Here is a 26304-nt window from a genome sequence, read left to right on the forward strand (position 1 = left end):
GCAAAGATGGGCTGGGGTGGGACAAGCTGTGGGGCAGAGCTGAGTGCCGGGCCACGGTGCTGGCTTCTCCTCGTTGCCATGTTGGCCACTGCGTGTGTGGTTAAAAACTAATGATGCTTAGCCAGTTACTATGGCAATGATGTAGCATGAGTTGTCATGGTGACAGAGCAGAATTTTTCGTCATGTTCCTGCAGGATGGTGATGGATGCCGTTTTGGGAGGATCTGAACTTGACCGTTCACCTTGTATCTCGTTCTTTGGTAGAAACACTCGCACCCGCTGCAGTCGGTGAACATACCTGTCCTTACAATACTGTTACCTGGTTTTCTGCGTACCAATGCCGAATTTTTCTTTCATAATTAGAAAGTTAAGAACAGCTCTGGAAAGCCATAAATTGCTAAGCCTAACCTAATTATGTGCACACTTATACAAGGTGCGTTAATAAAACATACTTCTGCTAGTGAGGCTGTTTCCACATACTTCCTTAGTCTTGTACATGCTCTTCACCTCTGTATCTGCCCATAACACAATTCAATAGGACATTAGGTGTCCATTTGAAAAAATAATTTTAGGCTGATCTGAAGCAAATTTGCTTCAAATGCTCCCTTTTAGTGCAGAATAATGTATGTTCTGCCTTGAAAATGCATCTAAAAAGATGCATTTTTCTTTAAATTGCATTTGCTTTCTCCTCCTTCTCAGGCTTTAAGAGCAATATACAATCTTTTTCCCTTACTCAGGAGCTACATATTGGTTCCTCCTTGCCAGGGTTTTTTTCATATAGAAGTCCTTGTTTCAGCTTGGACAGAGTTTACTTTCTTCATAGTAGCTAGTAAGAGGCTCTGGTTTGGATTTGTGCTGAGAAGAAGGCTGATAACACACTGATGTTTAGAGTTGCTGCCAGGACAGTCAAGGACTTTTTAGCTTCTCTGCTGTGCCCGTGTCTGCAGCTGCAGGAGAAGCTACGAGGGAGCACAGCCTCAATTGCTAGCCTAGGATTCGACCTGAGGTTTAGGATTGAGACTCAAACTGGCCAATAGTATACTCCATATCATGCACGTCATGCCCAGTATATAGATGAAGATCCATCTGGAAGTTCTCTCTCTCTCTTGGTCTGTCAGGCTCTTCTTTCTTCTGTGATTGTAGTTTTGGGACTTTCTCTGCTCTGGGATTGTTAGCCAGGAACGGGCTGAGCCTTGGTTGTCGGGTGGTGAGCAGTTCAGCTTTGTGTCACTTATCTGCATATTTGTATATTCAGATATTATTATTGCTATTGTTATTCTAATTCTTAATTTTATTATATTCTAGTTATTAAATTGTTCCTATGTCAACCCAGAAGTCTCTTTTCTCTTTACTCCTTTAATTCTCTCCTCCATCCCTGGGAGGGAGGAGGGTGATCCAGTGGCTGTGTGGTATTCACTGCTGCTGGGTGGGTTAAACCACAACAAGGTCATCAACAGGCCAAGTACACTGTATGTAAATTGTATTGTTTTCAATGGTTCTTTTCTTAGGAGAGATGGTGTAACACCTATTTTAACCCTATTGAAACCTAGAGCGTACCTGTCAGCTATACTTTTTCAATTGTGCAAAAAATTAAACTCCTGAAGTGCAGAGCATATTCAACAATTTGATCTTGTAAGGATAAAAATCTCATATTCAGCTTGACTCAAGATGATGGCTGTTTTTAAAAACCAAAACATTCTGCTCATGATATACTTTTAAAAATTCCTAAACCTTTCATTACATGTAAGTTTCTGTGCTAAACCATACACCTCAAAACAAAGCCTGAAAAATAGCATTAGCGGTGTTTCACAACAAAGCGCACATACTGCTTTCATAAACTGGCATTTGCAGGCACCAGAGAGTCTGGGAAACAGAAAATCTGAATTTGGGGTGTACAACTTAATAGCACTGATATTTCATAAGTGTCTTCAATATTTTATTTTGTCCTGTGCTTTTTAGCAGATAAGTTTTGGGTGTGCCAGCAGAACTGTATTTGTTGCCAGGGAGCATAGGAACAATATTTGCTCAGAAATGTCTTGGAATTTCGACCTGTACAGTGCTGGGTTAGAATCTGGGTTATGCTTGAGGCTGTGTAGCTTTGGATTTAGGAAAATGATCAGAGTGATATGTTTTAAGTCCTTTTTACTTTAAAAAGCTCTGATTGCTGTGTGCTTCAGTGTATGACTAATGTGAGGAGCTCCCGTTTGCTCTGCTTATTCTAATTCCTCGAAGCAAAGTCCAGCTCTTACAGCATCACTATCAACATCTACAAAAGATAGTTTCTTTTATTTTTTCCTTGTTCACTGCTTAATAATTAATAATGTAATGATCCCATAGATTATATTAAGCTCATTGACATAAGAAACTAAGTTTTCAGAAATTCACTGAGCTATGTGGTTCCCATGTACTAATTTAAGCAAAAAAACCCTGCAGCCTCTCAGCTGCAAGTTGCTGGGAAGCAGTGAGGTACCACCATGTGCTGGTCCTGTTTTTCTGAACTTTCCCGGATATATCCAGGGTCCCTGTTAGAGATGACGTATGGAGCTACATAGACCTGTAGTCAAACCCAGTGCAGCCTTTCTTGGTTGGCTTCTTAACACAGGCTTCTCAGAACCGTTATTTTTACAAGAAGCTATGTAAAATATTGAGAAAAATTTGCTCCGTCTCATTAAAGATCTTGTAGATGTGACATCTCCACTGTATCATCTTGTCTTCCTACCATCTGTTGCTTTTCATGCAAAATATTATTTGCTTTTACTTGCTTGAATCTTTCAAGGGCTGGACTTAAACCCAGAGTCTCTTTGGGTTGTCCCATCAACACAAAAAAATAATTGCAAGGTGGGAGGTATGAGCAGTGCTCATCTTGTACTTCAGGTGTTGCATTAGCCCTGAAAGCGATTCAAAACCTCCCCAGATAGTCCCTGCTCTCTACTAGAATCTGCTCAGTCTGCTTTGTTTGGGTTAATGCAAGTCCATGGTCATGGGGCAATTACAAATAAATGAAGTATGAAAGACTTCATAGGATCTTTATTTGGATATTTATTCAGGCATAAGCTGTGATGTGAATCCAGCTGGGTCCCAGAAAGGGTGACACCAGTGAATGAAGATTTGTAAACATCATTGTTCTGCAGGTATACTATTGTGCATGATTTTTGGCAAGTGACTTCAAGAAATCTCGTACCACAGTTATTTTGTTTTTTCCTACCTTATCAGTCTTTCTGATGATAAAAGAAAACTGGCTTTTGAAATTGTGAATAACTCTGGTGTTACGTTGGTATAGATTAGAAGATTTATGCCCAGACTTGTTGAGTGCTCCCTTCCCTCTCCCTCCCAAATGAAAGACACCATATCTGTCACTGTATCTTGAGAGGGGTGGATTTAACTGTGTTCAGCTGCTGAAAAACTTTAAAGCTTGCTGAGATGAAGGATACTTTTTGAAGTCATGCTAGTAACTTCTTACAGCAGAGGCTGCTCACAGGATTAAAGGACGTGCAAGCCCACTAATGAGTAAATTTGGGGTGTATGAGCACCGAGAGAACTTTTCACTGATGTAAACTAACTCTACTAGATACAGTCCAAACCCTTGTCTTTCGGGAAAGTGTTTACAGGGACAGCATTGGTTCAGAAACTTGTTCTTTTGCTAGAGGGAGGGTTTATGAAATTGCTGCAAATGTTTTAATAGGAATCTCTGATGAGTGAGTGTTTGTCCTAGAGATTTTTCCAAGATGTTCAACAAACTACTACTAGTAGATGAGTGGAGGCAATTTTGAACAGTAGTAGAACTCCTCTGATATGTGCATCACTGCTGCTTTATGTGGCAAGGAATACAAGTAAGATGTCACAGCATGCTACAAAGAGCTACCAAAAGAAATCGGTCTTGTGGCCCAACCTTTTCCCTTCTGTGAACAAAGTCAAACAACACAAGATGGGCTCTTGATGCTCTGCCATTAAATATATTGCAGAATGCTGCTTGCTAAAAGGCAAAGTCCACGAGGGAGGAGAAGTCAGCCATCTGCATGAAGGTAACTGGGCTGCTGGTGACCTGGTTTTGATGGTGAGCTGCTTCAAAGAGGATTTCAACTTGTGACATTGTCACCTTCAGCCTTCCTAAATATGTAAAAAAAATGTGTATCCATAAAACAGCTGGGGAGTGCTATCCCTACTTGGTGGTTCTGTTGTATGAGGAAAGATGTTAGGGAATTTTCCCAAAAACCTTAGGAGCAGGAAACATCCTGTCCTCCAGGTTTGGGGTAGGGGTGAGAAAATGGTTTGTGTGTGCATCCGTGCGCATGTGTAATGGAGGCTTGAACGAGAAACCAAGAGCTATTGATCTTATCCTTGCATGGATCCAAATGTAATTGGTTGCACAATAAATGGGAGGAGTAAAAAATGATGTTGTAGCAGCTCAATCAAGTTGGTGGCTGCAGGACACTTACAAACTGTGCGTGATTAACAGCTAGAGTTTAAAAGCCTATGAATTTCCATCGCTTCCCGTGGTGTTTGTGACCCAAAGGAAACAAGTAGGAAGGAGCTTTAGGTAGGTGAAAGCTGAGGCTCTTGAGTTTCGAGTAAGACTTGCCACTAATAAGAGCATTATGAAAACCTCATTGTGACATACATTTCACTTGGTGAACTTCTCCTCCTCAGGGTCCTGCTGAGCAGAGGGCGGCAATGCTGCCAGGGGAGAGCAGTTGTGTCTTGGTGTCCTCAGATCACAGAGCTGAACTCCCTAAACAAAACACGTGGCTGCTACGGTTTTCATCCGTCTCTCTCAAACAAAAGTTCTTGTCTGACAGCTTTTCCTTGCACTCTTAAGGGTTACTATTTTAATAGCAACATTTGCTCACCCACACCCCGACTTGGAATTTGATGTTTCCCTGTGTGCCCCGGGGGGTTCTGCACCTGGGGGCACCGAGACATCCCACAGTTGTTTGCCAGAACTGACCACTAATTTTCCTGTAAGATGTTGTCCCATCAGGAAATGCTGCTTTGTGAAACCCAGGGTATTTCCTGAAGACATACTTCTTAGCAATGTTTCGTTCTAGAAAGAGCAGGAAAAAAAGTATTCTGCTGATGTTAAAGATCTCACAATGAAATGCATTTATTCTATAAGGACGAAAAAATTGCAGCAAAGTATTTCCATTTAAAAAAATCACTTAGGGACAAGTTACAGAGATTCTTTTGTCCATTTTTATAATAGCAAATTCTACAAGCTTAAATATATTTTCCATGAAAAGGAAAAATCCTGTTACAAGCCAGCTTTGTTTTCTCTCTCTGCACTGCTTCATATTTTGCTTTGTGTCTTGTATTAACAAGGTGTTCAGCTGTGCAAGAAATAATGTTTTCTTGGTTTGTGGTTGACCTTTTGATTGCTTAAACTTATTTGCTGTATGATATCTTTACATTCCATGGCTCTTTTATTTTTTATAGCTTAGGTTATATAAATGATAATTACAAATTATATTAACTTATAACTTAGGTGTACAATAGTTTCATAAAGATGCAATGTAGAGTTAATGTCTAATATATAGAATGAGAGATGCAGTTCTAAGTCTTGAGTCTCCTAAAGAACTGTGGGACCCATTGGGTTGGTATTTAAGTCTGTAAGAGGGGGTGTCACTTGTGAAATAATTAGTCGAATTTAAGCAGAAGCCAGTCAGTTTGGTTTAAGCCTTTTGGAGAGTTCTTCCTTTATAAAAATCCAAACGGTGTATTTTGGAGGACAAGCCAATAGACTCAGCCCTATGCTTTCATATAGGTTAACTTGCTGGGGTGAGCACAGTGCAGCGCGGGCTGAATGCCAGCATGAAATACGTGTGCAGCTCTCCTTAAAAGGAAAGCCCTACAGAAAACCCACACAAATTGGGAGCAACTGTTATGAACTGAACCATGAGTTTTTAATATTTGGATACCCTGAGGTGCAAACTAGATCTTAACATAAATTACTTTACATTTTATACACTGAGTAGTGCACGTAATGATGCACGAAAGGAACTGAAGTTTCCAAAGGACTCTCTGCTTTGAGCTGAACAGGGCAGTTTTACCAATAATCATCCCAGAGGCAGGTTTGTACCAGCTCTGTGCTTGGAGGAAATAATTTGGCGGTGCCTTTCCTTGCCTGTCTGTGCTTGGCATCTCGCCTCCCACCGGCTCAAGCCTTGCATGGCCCCTGTGTCCTGCTGTTGCTGAAGGCACAAGCTGACACTGCAAAGTAGCAGACACAAAAAAAAATGTGGTGGATAGGAAGCTTGATGGGAATTGAAGCATCACTTTTTACCTGAATTACAGGGGGTTTTTTTGTTTGTTGGTTTGATTTTACCTCCTTGATCTTTTAAGTGTTGAAGCATCAGAGAAAGCTGGCCTGGAAATGTCCTGCAACTTCCCCTGGCCTGGCAGGGAGGAGACCCAGCTGTGAATTGCCTCTTGGCAGGGCAGGTACACAGGAGGAACTCAGACCCAGCTCATCACCTCTTTGGTTGCATCGTTTGCTAAAAAAAGTGGAAAACTCTTTCTAAATTAGTCTGTTGCCACAGACAAACTTGACTGCTTTCATAAAATATTTTGTTTCCCTTTCACAGAAATCAGAATAATCTCCTTGGAAGGAAATGCTGAGATCAGCAGCCAACCTGAAATGTGGTCAGGAAATTCTAGTTTTGTTGTCAGGGCTCCTCAGAAAGCTGAACAGGGCATTACCCAGCGTCACCACGTCCGGGCGTCTTGCCCTTTGTTTCACCTCCCCAGGTGATGGGCACTGCGGGACACAGAGGAGGGCGAGGGCAGGGTGGGAGCTGGCAGGAGGGAGGGCAGGGATGGGCATCCAGCCAGGACCAAGCCCAGGTGCTGTGAAACATGCTGTGACGTTCACATATGGCTTTCCCAAAGGCCTGTGTCTCATGGAAAGTGAACAATTCTGGCTGCAAGATTACTGTTTAGGGCTACCACGCTAGAATGCAGTTTCTCCCTCACCCTTCCCCAGCCCTTCTCTGCCCTTTGTTTTAACCTGAGAGGAAGCGTGGAGATTAGAGGTAAAATCCTAAACCTCAGTGGAATAAACCAGTATATACAAAGGGACAGCTTTCATGGCCTTTGGCTTTACCAGCTGAAAGAATGTGTCTTGGTTTCAGCATACCTTGCATGCAGATACTTTTTTGTTCTTTTTATTTTTGAATTGGTATTTGTGCTCACTGAAGTGCTGTATTTTTGTTTGCGCAGATATGTGGACGTTATCCTGTGAGATACAGCTTATATTGGTCTCTCCCTCTCACTCTAACATTTTGTCTGAGGAGAAGCAGAGCTGCTAAAGATAGTAGTAGGGCAGGCAGGTACCCATTTTATCAAATGCTGTAGGAGTGATGCAGAGGAGAAGAGTCCTGGCTGGCTAATGGATAACACATCAGCTTCCCTTCTCCACTATCCCATATTTTTGCCACTGTAATGCAGAATTCTCTTCTGACCAGTTTAAGGGTATCCTGTACTCTGGTCCTTCCCCTGGCTAACCTCTGCCTCCGGCAGAGCGGGATGCCAGTCCCTCTGAAGGCAGGGGCTGGGAAGGGGCTGCCCAGCATCTCCTCACAGGGGCATGTAGCTCCACAGCTAGTGGACATAAGGAACAACATTTCCAAGAGATCAGGACTGAATTACAAATGCCTAGGGAGAGAAGAGCACCAATCTCACTTCGATGGTATCTTGACAGGCGTTATGAACAAAGCAGATATCCCTGACCGTTACTCAGAGTACTGACAGCAACACTGAAAAATATTCCTGCATGTAAGTGTAACAGCAAAGTGATTTATATTTCCTCATTCTGGGAAGATTTCTTACACATACGAATGTGTTTTTCCTGCCTGATGTGTTTTTATTTGATACTGGGTTCCTTTCTTTAATCAACTAAGACATGACTGTTGTCGTGGTGTAACCCACCCAGTAACAGCAAATACCACGCACCCGCCTGCTCACTCTCCCCCTTCCCAGGGATGGGGGAGAGAATTAAAGAGGTAAAGGGAAATTAGACTTCTGGGTTGATATAAGAACAATTTAATAACTAGAATACAATAAAATTGGAAATAATAATGTTTATAACAATAATGATAATAATATGCAAATGAGTGATACACTGTGTAACTGCGTGCCACCTGATGACCAAGGCTCAGCCCATTCCTGGCTAACGATCCCAGAGCATGTAAGAGCTTGTAAATGAGCTGCTGTCTCACTGAACATACACATTTTCATGTGCACACCTCATGGATGTACACAGGTACGAATGGAATTTAGGCCTACGATACATAAGAAATTATGTTATTCCTTAACTTCTAGTATTTGACAAAGTAAGTTAATTTTTAACAGTGGAAGCATTTTGAAGGACTGAAGTGTAATGACAGCATCAAGGCAAACATTGCTGTGGGTCTGGCTGGAGAACGCTGGGCAGGACCCACAGCCCTGCCAGCCTGGGGGTGCAGGAGTGGGTGGTCCTGTGGGTGTGTGAAAATGGGGATCCTTCTGAGGGGAACACGCTGTGTCCCCTACACTGTTGCCTGCCACTGTGCTCCCCTCACCTGCTGTCAGGGCTGTGCAGGAGTGGAGGGCTTTTCCCCCCCTAACAGACAGCATTACTGTGTTTTCTTAACACACACACAGGAATAAATTTGGTGTGTGTGCTAAGAAAATACACAGCAAAAATAAAATAAACACACAGCAATAATTTTGCAATGTAACTGGCTCTATGCTTTTGAGAAATTGTATGTACATATATATATTTTTTAAATGTATAGTTTTGGGAATGGAGGAGAGTTCATAATTAGCTATGGGATGCGGAAGCCTCAGGTTAGCCGTGTTTAATCCCCAATTCTAACTGTGTACGTGACCGATTTTGTTCAGAATAACTTTGTTTTAGCCATAAAATGAGCCTTCGGATGTGTGTGCCAAATTAAAAAAAAAGTCTTGACCCTTGGTCTGAAATTAGATTTTGACATTTCCTTGAAACAGCATTCAGAAAAAAGCCATAACCCTGTTGCATTCATCTTGGTGCTGGTTACCTGGGTGCTGGTGCACTGCTGTAATGGCTATCTCGGGACACATTCTAGGCACGAAAAGCCAATTATAATATGTGTTGCACGGACTTGTTTTACAGTACTCAGCAGTTCCTGGTCAAAGTTCTGAAGGCTTTTAGGTATTTTCCACCTTTAGCACACTTACATTCCCTGTTCATGACTCCAGTAACAATCTCCACATTAATGCTATTTCATCGCAATTAAGAAGTCACTGCCCGAAAAACGACCATTTCAGTGATCATCTTTATTCCCCTCGAGAGCCGTGCTGGTCCCTGTGTTTTGTCCCTCCCAGATGGTAATTCATTCAAATAAAGGTAAACCGCTGGTTTATGCTGTTCGGTCAGGGTTTATAGATGTCAGTCAACACTACTGAAAATGCATGCGGCAGATATTAAGGGAGGAATCGATGTGCTCCATGGAAATAAGAAGAGGCAGGGTTTGTTTTTGGTTTGTCCATGCTGCCATACTGAGTGCAGCTACTATTGATTTCAGTCCCGCAAGTATCTCCCTTGGACAGCACAACTTGTCTATCTTCGTATTTTACAGCTGAATTTGTTTTGCCTTGTACTTCATGCTCTTATTCCATTAATATGCTACTTTAAAAAAAATCAATGCAGTTTGTTAATTAAGAAAAAGGGAAAAACCCAAAGCCTGGACCAAAAAGCCGCTCTGGGATGTCTGCGGTGACCAGCTGGGAGATGGCAGTGGTGCAGCCGGGGATGGACCATTCCTGTGCAGCCATGGGGCATGGGCTCAGCCAGACACAGATTTGGGCATAAAAACTGTGTTTCTTCTGGGTTTGATTTGCATGCATGTATGGAGAAAGGTAGGAGAAAATATGCTGACTTGTCCAATTCAGCAAGACCCCATTTATGTGATTTAATGCTGTTCAGTCCCTCAGTCAGCATCAAATTCTGCGTGTCGCCTTCCAGCGCATGGGCCTGGCGGCTCTCAGCATATCTGTCATGTTGAGTGCGAAGGTAAGGAAAGATATTGCTCCTTTCTCCCTGACGTCTGGCTTAGCACCACCACCACACAAGTGTTGTTCTCCCGTCTGTCTGGGACATGCGTCAGGTGGCCTGGTCCAGAGCCTGCCTTCTTCTGTTGTCCTCTCTCCACCAGTTTGTCTTTGTTGGTCAGCAGGGTGGCTGGATGAGGAACTGAAATGCGGTGTTAAGAGTCACAGTCCTGCTAGGGCTGGGGGGAGAGGGGTGGGCGGAGGGAGATGGGATATCTGATGTGCTGTGTGCTGGGAGGGGGCTGGGGGAACAAGGCCACTGAGGTCCTGGTGGGATGTGTCTGAGAGAGTGAGTGGCACCTCCAAGTCATAAGGATGCCAGCATTACGGCCCCTCCAACAGGAAAACTTGCTTTTCCTGGGTTTGCTGGAGCCGTAGTGCTGGCAGAGACCATTGCTGTCAGCTGCATGATCTGCAAACACCCTTGTAGAAAACAGCAAGGGAATATTGCAGTGCATGTCTAAATTTGTTGTTTTTTTTTTTTTTTTTTTAACAGTAATTGAGCTGTGTTGTCTAACTGTATTTTAAGGTGCTAAATTGTTGATCTATTTGGTCTTTCATATATTACAGAGTTTGTTTCCTGCCCTCACCGCAAGAGCCAAGTTAATGGAAAAAGCAAAATTCCTACTTACAAGAATGGTACTTTCATCCTGTACCATCACTAGATAATGCTTAGGCTGGTTTCAGTTGTTCCCCATGTATCAGTACCATCCAGACCAATGTAAAGCCTCTTCCCTTGGGGTAGCAGTGATTGAACAGAATGATTGTGGATCCTTCTGGGCAGGTTAAGTCTCTGTGAGCCTCAGAGTAAGTAATAAACCATCTGTCTCTACCAAGGAGAACTTAAAACCTGGGCTGAGCCTCTGCAGTTTCCCTATGCTGGCTGAGGAGGCATTTGCACAGACCGGGGCAGTTCTGTGTTGTTGCGGTTTTGACTCTGGCTAGCAGCAAAGCACCACAACAACCGCTCACTCACTCTCCCCCTCTCGGGGATGGGGGACAGACTTAAAGGAGTAAAGGGAAAAGAGCCTCTCGCTAGCTACTCTGAAGAAAGTTAACTCTGTCCCAGCCAAAACCAGGACATGTGTCCTGGAGCCGCACGTGGCTTGAAACAGTGCTTTTCAGCAGTGGCCAGAGAGCTAAACACCCTGCTGCCAGTGCTGCTCATTTTCTGTTCAGTTAATACACTTTTCTCACCAAAACAACTCATCAACTCCTTTGCTTTTCTGAGTGCCAATGAAGTCAGTGGTTCCCTAGTCACCTGCCAAAACCTTTGTCTGTCTCCATGAGAGCCAGGCTTTTGTCCACTACAAAACCTGGAAGCGAGCTAAAAAGTCAGTGCAGTAATGAAACTTCACATTATGCAACAGGTGGACACCCCTTCTCTTGTGTTTTCTTTTTTATTTTACAGATTAAAGCCACCACAGAGGCCTCTCTCCTCACAGCCTGTGGGCTGACTGTGGAAATTGGGTTACGCGTCCTCTGGGCTGTGCAGGACCTTGAATGAGTAATGACCTGTGCTGTCCCATCCTGCATGTCTTAGTCGGCTTTTGTGCAGTTGGGGACAAGAAGAAATACCCAAAGTAGGTCACTCGACACTGCGATACACAGGCTGCCACCGTGGGCTGATTGATGAGCCCGCTAACGAACAGTTGCGTTGCGGCAGCTTTCCCAGCATCACAAAGGAAAGCCCTGCTGCAAGCCGGATGGCCAGCGTGTCCACCCCATACTGTCCCACACAGCCTGACATCCATCCCCTTCTTCCCCTCTGGGCTGGTGGCAGTCCTCAACCACAACCAGAGGTGACTTTAAAACTGGCCCCTTCAGCTGCAGCTCCTGCTCATGATTTTTTTTTTAAACAAGCATTGGAAATGCATTTCCAAGTAGCTCTTCTCCCCCTAAACACATGGAAGTTGGGCAGGATGGTGGGCCTGTCCAGGAAGCCGCAGTCCGAGCCCAGGGATTGTCCTCGACAGTGTCTGATCCGTGTCTGAGTGTCTCTTGTGCAGCTACCAGCCTGACACTGGCAGCCTCCTGGTTCCTGGAGCCAGCTGCGGAGGCGTGTGTATTGCCACCGCTACTTCGACATAAGTTCACTGAAGGTAACCTTCTCCTGTGGCACTCCCCCCACCCTGCCCAGTGTGATTAATCCCTTTTTCTGCTCCCCAGGTAAACTTTTTAAGAAAATTATTTTTGCTCTGGGACTGTATTTTAAAATTGTGGACAATGGAGGGCTTTTTCTCCCCCATTTTTCCTGCAGGGAGCAGTGGCAGTGGGGTGCTGGCTGAGTGGGCGGTGGGATTCCACAGCCAGTAGGAGCGGGACCAGGGGGGTGCCCATGTGTGGTCGGTGGCTCTTTGTGAGGTCTTTAGGTACGGAGGGACTTGGGTGAGCTTACAGGGATGGTGCTCTTTAAGTTGGGTAGGAGCCTGTCCAGGAACAAGCACTTCTTCAGGCCAACATGGTGATGGGACCTGAGGCAGGGTGGGGTGTGGGCAGCTGGGAGATGGCGATTGTTTTCCCTTTATGTGGGAGGTGAAGGTAGATGGGCAACCCATGTCAGAAGATACAGCAGCTTACCCAGCAAAAGTACACACACAGACAGAACTATCTTCTTTATTATAAAGATACACTATGAGGAACAAACCTGAATGTATACTGAAGCTTGTAATGGTACATGCCAAAAATGTACAGTACTATACATAAAAGTGCATTGTCACAACAGATTAACAGTACATTTCTCTTCCAAAACCGTGAAATTTCCATGTTTTCATTTGTTCTTCGAGAGCGGAAGGAATGCAATGGGAATGCAGCCATACACGAACAGGGAAGGATGCAATGGAAATGCAACAGTACAAGAGCAAGGCTAAAGCTCCTCTAAAATTTAAAGGCACTTTCACATGTACATACTACAGATGTACATTGACACAATTAGGTAACAGTCAACAAGCAGGAAGCTACCAGTACTGCAATTTATCAAACTTGACAGTAAAGGACAATACTAATTGGATTAGGTGTGCAGGAGTTACCCTTTAGTGCGTCTGTAGTTGTAGCAGTCTTTCCTGTTACATATCCACTTACTATACTTTTAAGTATCTATAATAACCATCAAACTACACATTTAACTGTGTGAATGCACTAAGTGGATGCATTCACTAAATGCACTGTTTCTAATATTTTCTTTTGCTAAACAATTTCTAATATAAGCATTATGGAGTCCAGTACAGTTATTTAAACATACAAAATTCCCTATGCAATTTAAAGATACAGGTATCCATCTCAGTTATGCCAGGTGGGTTAATTTAAAAACGCTAGACTAAAACTGCATGTAAACGAAAGCTGAAATTCCAGTTTGTTCCACTGATTCTAGTAAATTGGGGAACTACTTGAAAATATCTCTGGTCCCAACCAAGTGGACAGACCCCACAGACCAGCGCTACCTGCAGCTGGGCCTGGCCTGGCTTAGGCTCTTGCCCTGGCGTTAGGACGAGGCGGTAGAGTCGAGAGGGTTGGAGGTTCCCTGACCAGCGCTGCACAGTCCACTGTGCTGGGTTAAGACTTTGCCTCTAACCTAGGCATGTGTGAAGTCTGCGGCCGGATTGAGGTGGGTTTGGAAATACCAGGAGCAGTGTGGCTCCCAGAGGTGGTTCACGGGATACTTTTCACACCTGGGGCTTTGCATTACCTATCCACAGGGTGTAAACCAAAGTGGGAATAAGTTGCTCCTAAATAACACCAGGAAATTACTCCTGTCACCTCAGTAATTATGTCTATTAAATTTTGTCACTACTCTTCCTTGCCCAAACTCAATTTTTATGTATACCGAGTGGTACAACTTCAAGCTTTCCAACGGTGAGATTTTAAATAATACATGGGAAGACAGATCTTACTTAAAGCCAGTTGCACTCCTCTAGGTGGACCACAACGGATTTTTTTTTTCCCCCATCTTCTTCACTGAAACTTATTTTATAGATTGGATGTTGGAAAATATATTAACAGAAATAACATTATGGCTTACTGCTGCAATGTGCAAACCAGCTGTACATTTAGCTCACGTGTAACAAAGTTTAACAATAGAGCGCTAAGCAAAGTTGACAGTTGTCACTCACACAGACATAAGAAAGGTACTGATTTCTGACATTTAAAAAAAAAAGGGGAAGGGGGGGAAGTGGTTATAGAAACATTTAGTCAGCTTGAATCTAGGTGGTAGAAACTCAGCTGTCTGTCCTGCCACTGACCCCTGCATGGCTGGCAGGAGGCAGTCCCTCTTCAGAGGCCCTGTCTTGCTGCCGTCAGCATAACCGAGGATGTGCACAGAGCATCTGTGCTGTGCAAGGCAGCCAGCGGAGCTAGGTCAGCTTGAAACTCCAACTATTACAACTCACATCATGTCTTTAATTGGACACCAAGCAATAAAGTCAATGGGATACTTTGCTGAATTACTCTGTAGCTGATCCTTTTAATCGCCTATCAGCCTGCCTAATGGACCAACAGATTCACGTACTCCCCAGAGCCTGGCTTGCTCAACTATGAACTTTAAATGAATTTAGCTTTTGTGAAAGACGTGATATCAGCGAACGAAGGACTAGCTTCATGGGAAAAGGTACGCTATTACAGAGGACATCAAAAGGAGTTTCTAGATACTATCCTGGAGATGTGCTTTAGCTGTGACCTAGAATGCTGCTTGTTTCTGGCGAGAGCAATGTGATCTGCAGATCCATCCAGCGCTTGTCTCTTGTGAGGCTGCCAACAAGAAAGCTAAAACTTGGTGCCAATTGTGAGAGTTGTGAGGGTTTGGTGGATTTCCTTAGTGTGTCTTAAATAAGAAATGTGGCCTGAGATTACTTAGACATTCCACAGAGACACTTAATCCTCACAGGCTAGATTTCAGCTCTTACTAACCTGCTTGACATTTGGTTTAGTGACCCAGAAATAAGAGGTCCCACCTCCCCTGACCCCCCCGCCCCTTAGTTTTGTGCAGGATCTGTTATTGTATAGCTACAGTAAGACTGTGAAGTATGGTACAACGTGGCAAGCTGTTTGTGATCCGTGTTGGTTTTATTACAAATGGTGCAGCATCAAGTTTTCAAGTAAGTCTGTTTTTTAAAATGATGCACAATTGTCCAGTTTTATTTTTAAATTGAAACCATACAAAATACAAATGCCCATGTTAATGTAGCTAGTTTCAGACAATACATTCAAAAACACTGAAAAACAAAGCCTCTCCAGTTACGAACATGAACAAATGATGTTATGGAGCCCTGACTTCTATCATTAATCCATCCCTTCCCCTAGCATACCCCAGCCCGGCACTGTGGGTGGCTGAGCTGTCTACATTGTGCAAGATTTGTCAGCTGGACCCTGGGAAGGAGGGGGAGGCCCTATGCTAGGATTTGTTTTTGGAAGAACAATAGGTTTTGGCCTAAGAGCAGGAGGTTTCAGCTGCACTCCCATTCTAGGGGCCACCACGGGCTTGAAAGTACTCATGGTGTCACTGGAAGAACTAGTGCTACGGCGGATCTGAGGCTCGGAGCTCCTTAGAACAACACTGTGGAGAGGGCTGAGCGACTCCGTGGAGGTGGCAGGGGTGGGGGTGTTTTTCATTTGTTCCAAGGTGTCCAACACGACATCGGGGGCGTGCTTCGCTGAGCTCTGCCGCTCCAGCTCACGGAGCTCGTTCAGCGCTGTGTTCATCGTCTCCTCGATGTCCTGGGTCAGAACACAGAGAAAACAGCACATCATTCCCATTGCTGCTGAAGGCAGAGTACCAGAGGGAGGGGTGAAAAATGCACGAGTTAATTTGCCAACCATCCTCTCTTTAATGAATATTATAGTGCTAAAACCACTTTCCACCAGATTTATTTGAAAGACAGTACGATTGACAAGATGGCAGCTTTGGCTGGACATTACAAATATTTAACCTAGTCACATGAGAGAGGCAAAATTCAGCTAAAAAAAATTTAAAAAAGTAATTAAGCTAAATTGTGCAAGCCATTTTATTAAGTGATCGTCAGGACAATGGATATTTCCTTAGCAGCATTTTTAACTGTGAAGATTTTGTCACCTCTTGGGTACTGACAGCTGTAAAGATTTTAGTCCATTTGATGCCTCTTAGCTGACTGCTCTCCTCTCCTCGTGCCCCAGGTGTTCAGGACCTGTATTCCCTCATGGGGATAATAAACCAAGTTTTGTAAGGAAATAAATCTTGTTCTTCTATCAGCTCTTCACTCCTCCTGTTTCTCTGAGTTAAATTTCAACCAGAAAAAACTGCAAGACATTGTGAGCTTACCTAGGAAATTATTTTTTTTCATCAAGATTTCTGGCACAAACGCTAAAAGAATGCACCAAGACACTAGTTTACTATTTTTCAGTAGTATTAAGATACAACTGAGATTAAGTATCTGGTGTTCTCTGCTTTCTCACAGTAAGTTTCATGCAGTTTAATCAAAGTTTGTGTTATCTCACTGCCAAATGATCACTACTAGTCTATGCATAAAAAAAATAGCTTAAACCAAATGGCACTGTGTGTGGCTCCAGAAAAGTAAACAAATAACTTGCAATAAAATAAAACAGTAACAACATTTACATTTTCTAACTCTCTAATACATGGTTCAGCTTTCTGACGCAAGCATGACAGTCTCTTCTATCCCTCGCTGGAAGCAGAGTTAGAAAGCAAGCATCACCAGTACATTAAATTTTAAAACATGAGCACCAGCATTATTGTAGAAGACTTTTGCAATCATATTGTACCCTCAGGGTGCCTCTAGTAATCATGTTATGCCACCTAGACAAAACACAAGTTTTGAAGACAGCGGTATCTATTTGCTCAAGAGCTGTTACCAGCTGTGTACAACAGACCAATGTGATGATGGGAGTGCTCCCTTGTCCGTCTTTCTCACCTCTTCACTGTCAGGAATGAGACTGGTGAGTGTTTACACAGGGAGAAGATGGCCCATGATTTATACAGGTGCAATGTCTTGCACATCATGTTCTTACACACAACTACAAGCATCAAATAATGATGAACATCCTATGAACTATATGGAAACTATGTAAAATCCAGAAGATGCTGGAATATAAATCTGTGCTTTAAATGGCAATGGTTGCTACTAGGCAGTCAGAGCACTTTTCTGCAAGTGCTGAGAAATAATTGAACACTAATTATATGCCAGACAGACCAGGCCAGCCTTCACCAGAGCACGCAGATTTACATAGCTGTTGTAATCATATACTATCCAAGTGTTCTGGGTGGTAGAAGCAATTTCATTATGGTATAACAGGAAATAATTTCTTTTTATTGCTACTACAATGACTATTTCCCCTTCTGCTTCCTCTATCCAGGATCCCTCAATGCATCTTCTTTCACACACACTGTGTTTAAAAAGCTAAGTAGGATATTCTCCTGCACGCATACTCCTACCACTGCACGTGCTCTGCGCTATGCTATTGACTGAGACTTGCTCCTCAGAAAATCAGAGTGCGACATAAAATAAAAAAGACACAAACCTGAGCTATTGACTCTGGGTCCAGTGGTTTATGGTCATTGAAACCTGTGTACTGACCAGATGATGTAGATCTTCTAATTGGAGGGCTATCAATCTTCTTTAGAGAATCGTGCCTGCTGATGTTAGTGAGGCTGCCATGTCCAGGTCTACGCCTCCTTTCAGGGCTGTCAGCATTGAGGTTGCGATTTTGAAGGAGGGCTCTGGGACTGCAGTGAGTTCCCAAGTTGGGGGAACTGAGCTCCACAGATGAGTTGGAGAGAGGGTGGGGTGGGTGTACCGGGCAGTGACCGTCACTGCTCCTGCCAGGGCGTCTTAGAGGAGGTGGAGGTTCTGATCTCTTTCTTTGCCTGCACCAATGAAGAAGTGGTTATAGGACAAGTTGTCGTGACCCACGATAAGCATGTGGAAAAGTAATTGCTATGTTACCCGATGTGTAAGCAGTACTACTGAAAACACGTTTTGCTCAAGCTTACCTTCCTAAATACACATCAGAGTGACGGTCTGTGGGAGAGTTCATGTCCTTTGAAGATGATTTTTCCTCAGTTATGGGTCCGCTGCTGGCCTCACTGTCTGCTTTCTGGCTCAGTGTATCTGAGAAAGTATCATCCCTGAACAGAACACACATGATGAGACGAGAAGTCAGTTAATTAGGTGTGACAGAGAGCATCTTGGCACGCCCAGATTTTAATCCCCTTAAAAGCAGGTATGTTATAATGCACTACAGCCCCTCTGTGTCTCCAAAAATTGCTTATAATCCTTCTGTTTACTGAGCAATTTACATTTTGACTGTAATCTTTCTGTAAACATGAACTTTTTCTTCCTTGGCTAAGCACATGCTTAATACTGTAAAAGAAGAGTTCAGGGCTGCATTTGTCCAGCCTTTGCTATTCGGAAGTTAAATGTCAGCAATTGCTACAAAGAGATAGTCAAATTAAAATAGGTGCAGCAGCATCTGTCTCTTAATATACTAGGAACATATCCACAAAGTAGCTTTAGCCTAGCAGTAGCTTTTGATTAAAAGCTGACAATTCGGGGCAATGAAGACAGAGGCATCCCACATAGAAGGTTAATGTTTAATCTATCTGAGCCTTCAAACCACTGTCCCATTTGGAAATTACTTTGTTAATTGCTTCAGCATGTTTTTACACCCTACCAAGAACCTAGTCACACCAGACGCTGCTTACATATCCTGCACCACTATGTACTGGTGAGGGACAAGGCCATCAATCCCGTTGTGCCTTCCTTCCCACCAGTCTTCAGATGCTCGGTGATACAGCAGAAGCGAAGCTCCTTTCTTGAAAGAGAGTTCTCGTGCAGATCTTCCAACGTAGTCAAACTTGGCTATAGCTTCTATGGGCTCGCACTCTGTGTAGGGAGGGAAGAAGAAGGGATATCAGATTCCACACCAGCTTATCTGCTCATTTTGTTTTCATAAAACCCATTTATTGCATTTTCTCTGTGCCCATCCTTATTGAGCAGAGCTGACAGAAACCAGGTCAGCTAAGCCAGACGTCAGGCAGTAGTTATAATGTCCCTTACAGAGAAACATCATCAATCTGTGCCTCAAGTGTGAAACATCTGTGTTGCTTTGCAAGCTGCAGAAAACATAACAGCATACCCAAATGTTACCAAAGCTGCTGCTGCTGGGAGAGAGGCCTCTGCCTCCTGCTGCCAGGGCTCCTTCATGGCTGGGGAGTGGGATGGAGGCCAGGCAGCAAAGACCTCCAAAAACAAGATGAACAAACCCAGACAGATTACCAGAAGTCTGAGCAAGCAGTCTGATAAAGGGAAACTAAACCTCAGTGCCTTCAACACCCGCCAGCGGCAAAGGAAGGAGGACAGGATTTCCCTGTGCATGGTAGGGGTGCTCTGCCTAACCTGGCTATGAGATTTCTGTCTCTTACGCGATGAGTGCACAGAGCTCGTGAAAACCTAGTGTTTCACACCACACCAAGGCCTAGTGCTTTCATCTGCTTCCTTAACACCCTTTTTGAGTGAGGCAGACGGCTCCAGCCCGCCTAAGGCCAACCCCTCTGCGCGGACAGTCCCTGTGTGGCCTGAGGGGACAGTCCCTGTGTGGCCTGAGGTCGCCTACGGCAGCTCTGCCTGCTTCAGCATCCCGGGCTCCTCTGGGTTCTGCAGGGAAGGCTGCTATTTTCTGAAGTCAAACATTGGTTACAGCAGTCCTGGCTGATCTTCCGTCAGTACGCTGGTAAATTCAGCCTTACACAGGTAACGTAACCTATATTTGTATTGGAAACCTGCTGATGTCAGTGAAGGGCCCCAGCTGAGTGTCTGCCTGCAGGTATCTTCAGAGCTGTGCCCAGAGATCAGCGGAACAGCCGTGATTTTAACAGCTTCTAGTTCCTTCCGCACAGAAACAAAAGCACCTGAGCTCAAACAGATTAAAATTGGTCATCACAGTCTCAAAACATGAAGAAAAACCTGCAAAATACAGGTTTAAAAATCTTGTTGACTCCAATAACTCAGAGTCCCTGAAATGAGAAATTTCTTTACATAATTAGAGCAATATTTAGATGGAAATTAACATCTAGGCTAATGACTATCATAGCAGCTTTCTGTCTGGTGCAAATTAAAATCACTGAGGTTGTAATTCCCCAAAGAACAAGACTGGTAATAAAAGCCACTGTCCTTTATGACATTTTGCACAGGAATGTCTTTTTGAAATTAACTTCATCCTATAGCGCAAAAACATAATGATAGCACCTTTATTGAGGTTATTGTTGGCAGCTGTTTAATAACTTGCCCGGCCTACAGAAGGCTGTCTTGTGGTTTGCGGCTTCCGCAGTCACGCTAAGAGACCCCATCAGTGATGAACTGCAGGGTGTTTAGGAGTTACAAACCCAGAAACTTCCCAGAGATGGCATACGGAGGTATGGGGAATTCACTGGTACTAAAGCAAAAGCAATGTATGCTGGCAGAAATTACTTTGATTTTACAAATGCAAATAAGAATCTAGCAATAACAGTATTAATTCCTGAAAATGCATCGCTACTGGATGTCTCACTGGCAGGCATTCCCTGGTGGGTGGGTGGGGGGTTGATGGGTTTCTTGGTTTTATGTTTTTAAGAAAATATAAAGATGACATAAAAAGAAACATTCTGGAAAACTGGGAAAACTTTAATGTTGGTATATATATTAGTGATATATTCTAATATAAAATCTTGTTTTCATTTCTAGATTATCTACAGTATATCTCTAACAGAAAGTACAGATGTGACAAAGTGACTACAGGCATGGAAAGACATTACTGCCAAATGAAAAGAAATAAAGTTAAACATGCCTGTTTATCTTGCATCGTGTTTAAGAGGGCAATATTAAATCGAATGGCAATAATGTAACACTGACAAAAGAATACTGTTTTTACGCGTATCATGTGTGCTGCTTGTGGAATTTGTTGTAAGAAGGCATTACTGGGATCGGGTAAGATTGAAAAGGAGCAGACATTTGAACACACTGTTCTCAGATTCCAGGTTAAGTTAAAAGTTATGGAAGAGCAGGCCAAGAATTCAGAAGCAAAAGCTCCCAGGTTTCAGCAAGCCAGTCACTCACTAATGGACAGTGCTTTGAAATACAAAAAACCCCCCAACAAAACAAAAAAAACCCATTTACAGTAAGAAATCCTGAATTTCCTGTACATATTTTCCTTTGATGTTCTCTGAAGTTAACTGATAACAGCCATGGGTACTGAATTGATTGATTGATTGATAAACTCCCACACTGATTAGCTATGGGACTTCCCCTTTCTCTGCTAATTTCAACAGACCATACAGTATCCTGCATTTGAGTATACAGGTCTCTTTATTTACAAATGAATGGACTAAACTAGAAATAGTTCTGTCTCCCTCAGTGGAATTACACTAATCTAAGTCTGGTACACAGTGGGAATCCGTTTCTTGTATCCTTCCATTGCCTGCAAGATTCACACATGTTCCCAGAGGTCTGAGGAAGTTTCCCCACTGGAACCAGCTGTATGAATTGGTAATGTTCCCATAATGGGCGTGACTTTTGAGACGTGTTCATTAGATTTCCTGGGTAACAACTCCTACCTCCTCAGGGTGGGGTGCCCAGTAGATCTCACAGTTTTCTTAACAGAACAAAAAATAAGTTCAGACAGGTTTTACTATTCTGAAAGGGGCATTTTCTTTGCTTGAATGTTGCTTATACATGGAGAGAACTTTCCTATAGCAAACAGCGCTGAGACTGTACTTAAATAGCAATTCACCTTGTTACAGGTCAAGCCTTAACAGTTAAAACCAAAGTACCATGACAGTTACTCCTAGAAATAAATGCATTTTGAAAAGCTAAGCCATTTAATACCAAGGTTACTGAATGACAGACAAGCATTTCCAGAAAAGCAAAGGTGATGAAAGCTAAATTTGGGATCTGTAACTCAAATGCTGTGTGGTACTGAATGTCTAACAGTAAAATTGACAGCTTGGAAGGAACTGTAATTGCACTGCTCTGTCCATACCTGGGGGCATTCACCTACAAGAGCAAAAAGTATTTGATGACATATAGGATCTCAGCAGCTATCATCTCTAGTGACTCTGGCAATGAGATGGAAGTGAAAAATTAGGACAAACTGAAGAACTATGGGAAAAGCTTTAGGGACTCTGATAATCATCCAGCTCTGTTGTCACTTTTTTTACTTATGACCCCTAAAGTTTGTTACGATTACTGCCACCATTTGACAACATGCTATGTTGCAGTGTGCTTAAGAATCAACATTTGGTGCCAAGCACAGCTGTCCAGATCCAACAGCTTGGGAGAGCAGAAAGGGCAGAGGAAACATAAGTGCTAATTTTAATTTTGGGATCGGAGCACCAGATGCAGCACTAACCTCCCTACAGAGGTGATGGCACTGAACTGCCACACGCTGCTCTCTATGCCTCAGGGCACAAAGAGATAAGGAAAGAGGGGAGACCATCCCCTGAATTTTTGGGGAGAGTTTGCTGTTGCTCTGCTCTGCTTCTCCTCAGTTCTCACAGATGTACCCTGGCTGCGGGGAATAGAGTATGTCCTTGAACTCACTGGGAAGGTGCTATCTCCCGGTGTGCTTATCCTGTTCTGCACCCCATCAGAGAACAGTGGCTTTGCAATTTCAAAGTCCTGTCCTCTGCAGTTCTCTGGCTGGGGAACAGCAAAAGCAAAGAAACGTTGCAAGGTGTTGACAGAACAGAATTTGGCAAAATGTCGATCACAGCATGCACTATGGAAAAGCAGGAAAATTACTGTGTGTTGGGGACACAACAATGACTTACAGCCTTATGTGTCCCTGTAATTTTTGTTTCCAGCAGAACTACCATCTCAATTTTTTGCCCTATGTTTATGAGGTGCCTATGAACAGTGTGATATTAATTGTATGTATGTTTTCCCAGTAGAAACCCATCTGTTTAACTTCCTCAGGAAATTCTCTCTTACTTCCTTTGAAAACAAACCTAGTCACCCTTTTCCACATGCCTCCAACAAGAATAAAAAATCTCCAGCAAACTGAAGGTAAAGGAAATATGCTAACAACTGCTTCAGCAAAACATGAACAATATCCTTTGAATTTTTACTGCAGAGGCACTTTCAGGTAAAGGTTTTTCTGCAGCAAAATTACAGATAGATTGTTTTTTTTGTTCCTCGGCTTGAATACAAATGTTCTGAACTTCAGAAATTATATTTCATTTCCAGAGTTAGGAGAAAGAGGAAACGTATGCATTTTCCTTAATAGGGATACTTTCTGCACATTTAAAAATGAGTGAAAACACTACAGTAAAATGCATCTCCTTCCCTCTTCTCTTTCCAGTGATCAACAGAAATATATGAACACCAGTAACCTTTAAAAAAAGGCAATTTACATGCTTAAAATTAAGCAGTTATGAAGTTTTTATATGCTTAGTTATAAGTTCCAGCCTTCTTTTCCCCAAGATACCATATTTTACCTCTGCAGACATAATTTATTTTCTAATTTTTAAAATGTCTTGTTGTTTTCTAAATTGTAGGTAAACGTTCCTAGTGCTACTGAGCCAGCCCCTACAGATGGGTTTCTTCCAGTAGGCACAGAGAGATTCACTTGTAGTTTAACTTTATACAGCAAGTAATTCTTATAAACCATAACTAAAGTAGAAAAATAAATCCTTTCGCTTTTGATCATAGCCTCTGGATTATGTTTCAACAACCCTGTAATTCATATGAGGTTAGCTGATTGGTCTTATGTATGTACACAAAGCTTTAGCATAAAACTAATCAGATTTTCAACGTTTAAAAAACATTACATTTAGAGAATCTGCTTCTGCCATCACCTAACAGAGGGAAATACGCAAGTACCACGTGTCTGATCAATAGAGCAACAATGCTGCACCTCCCTTTCTCTCTCCATATACAGCTCGCAGTGATACATCCAGTTTATAATCAATAAATCAATCACATTAAATCCCCAAAATACTCCAGACTCTTTAGTGGAAACTTTTTTTTGCGTCCACCACAGATCAATCAGTGACTCTCATGAAGTTCAATAAGCACACAGAAAAATTCTCACCTACTCTCATGTTTATAAAAGGAATTGTCCAAAGGACAAACACATGAATGTATGTGCAAAGAGACAGTGAATGCACTTAATTTAAAGCCTGTAACCTATTTTAGAAAAATGTGCTATTATGACGGAAAACCATATCCATGGAAAAAAAATGGGTTAAAGCTTGCAGGCTGAGAACCGAAGGCCAACACTGTTTTGTACACGATCCAGGCTTGCTAATCTTTATCTTTGCAGCAGTATTTCCCTATATTACAAAAAATTTTGTGCTAACAATTATTTCACAGTAAACACAAATGTCTGCTTCCTTTTGGCACTGAATTAATTAAAAGGTACTATGGGACAACTAGAATTAAATTGCTGGCCAATCAGGTGAACAAAAAGCCATGCCTTGAGCAGTTACATTTTTTAACAGAACTCTGTCCTGTTGACAGCTATTCTCTTCAGGGTTTGTCTCCACCAATGACACAGTCATAACACAGGTAGCACCACAACAGGAATGTAAAACTGTTGCTATAACAACTCAGTGATGGGGTAGAGCCCGTGATTATCAAGGCACAGGTGATGCACTATGCAATGCCATGGTCCTGTTCCTCTGGATCCTGTTAATGTTTTAATCTTTCCTAGGCATGGTTTTGAAGTAACCACTTTTGAAGGCCGCTGAAAACCTGCACTTCTTTTCCATGCCCACCTGGGCCTTTATCTCTTTGTTGGGTCACTGGACTCCAACGTTGGCTCCAATATATTGACCTGGTGTGTTGCCTGCATTTCACTACTTCACTTGTGCTCTGAATGAGAGACAGGCTTCTGCAGCTTCTACGTTTGCTTCATACGTCCAATGGAAGAAGGAGCTCTTATAAAGCACAGCTATACTGTCTTGGAAAAATAAAGTGCAATTATGAGTTTGTTCATACCATTTAGCGGAGCTGTGTTATATCAAGGTGGTGGGTTTAGCTCTACAGAGCTTGTCAAGAGTAACCCATGTACAGGCTGTCTTGTAAAACTGTCACTATTCCCTTACCATGGGTGCAGGCACGGGCATACACTCCAGGCAGAAGATTAACATTGACTTCTTTCCTATCCTTGTTTTTTTCCCCCTTCTGTGATGCCTGCCCACCCAACTATCCACCCTCTCCAAACAGCTGCCCTGATAGACTCTCCCTGCTCCTCCTCGCCGCAGCAAAGGGGAAGAGACAGGCAATCTGTCACTGACAGCTTGTCTACGTGACAAAGCAGATGGGTACAGCTAGAGTGGAACTATTGTTTACATTGTTCTGTGTGCAATGGGACCAGGGTAGCCAGGCTTCCTATAGATACACCTTCCTGTTCCCCTTCCCTATGGCAATTGTCCCAGCCCCTAACCAGCATCCCTTATAACATCCTTTATTAAAAAAAAAAAAATTCCTTCTCTGCTGTAGCTCTTTTCCTCCCCTTTCCCCCTTTCTGTCTCTTCCTCCTTCCACACATTCTCTGAGATGGACAAAAGGCAGCTGTTTCTGCTGGTGCTAAGTGCACACGTGCTGGTTGCTTTGCCCGGGTTGCCTGCTGGCCAGATACACAGTGAGCTCACAGTGCAGCTCTTCTTTACAGGGACCATTGTTCTTAATCCTTTACCTGTAACTTGCTACTAATTGTCAGGAAAATTGTAGTTATTTAACAATTTTGACATCTCTTTTCATCTGTTACATTTGCTTGAAACTGGGCAGAAGTTACTGTGAGGGACACCTGAAGGATGGTCCAACTGAAGTATGTCACAGTCAAATACACCATTAGGAAACCCGGCTAAAAAGAATTGATATAATACAATACATCGAATTTTTAATGGATATCTACCATATCCAGAACTGTCAGAGTATATGTGATTAATATTTATAGCAAATAACTATTGTTCAGAAGTTTCACTGTGGGGGGTATACACGTTTTTCAGTTGTTATAAATAGATGTAACAGCTTTTAAATTCGTATCAAAATAGAGCCCACTGAATGGTAAATATCCCTTAGTTAGAATATTTAAAGACACACTTCTGATAATTTTAGCTTTTGTAGACAAAAGATAAAGAGTCACTAAAAAATGTAACATTATATCAGAAAATAATATCTGCTGACTGAAATAGTTTCTTTCTTGCCCTTCCTGTGACTGGACAAATCAGGAGAGAACAAGGAAACAGCTGGTCAAACACAGATGAATCAGAGTG

The 26304-nt window shown here is 42.8% G+C and overlaps 1 protein-coding gene across 1 annotated transcript in view; it reads right to left on the reverse strand.

Moving 5' to 3' along the window:
- Positions 1–15108: 15108 nt before the first annotated feature.
- The window catches only part of SRGAP1 (SLIT-ROBO Rho GTPase activating protein 1), a 72585-nt gene continuing 61389 nt past the window's right edge, over positions 15109–26304 (reverse strand). The window contains exons 18-21 of the mRNA XM_010084929.1: positions 18754–18934; positions 18043–18177; positions 17571–17916; positions 15109–15773 (exon numbers count right to left, since the gene is read on the reverse strand). Of these exons, the coding sequence (XP_010083231.1) occupies positions 15396–15773; positions 17571–17916; positions 18043–18177; positions 18754–18934 (1040 nt within the window). The 3' untranslated portion in view covers positions 15109–15395. The remainder of the gene's footprint in view (positions 15774–17570; positions 17917–18042; positions 18178–18753; positions 18935–26304) is intronic.

This window comes from Pterocles gutturalis, unplaced genomic scaffold (genome assembly GCF_000699245.1).
Source record: "Pterocles gutturalis isolate BGI_N339 unplaced genomic scaffold, ASM69924v1 scaffold19730, whole genome shotgun sequence".
Lineage (NCBI taxonomy): Eukaryota > Metazoa > Chordata > Aves > Pterocliformes > Pteroclidae > Pterocles > Pterocles gutturalis.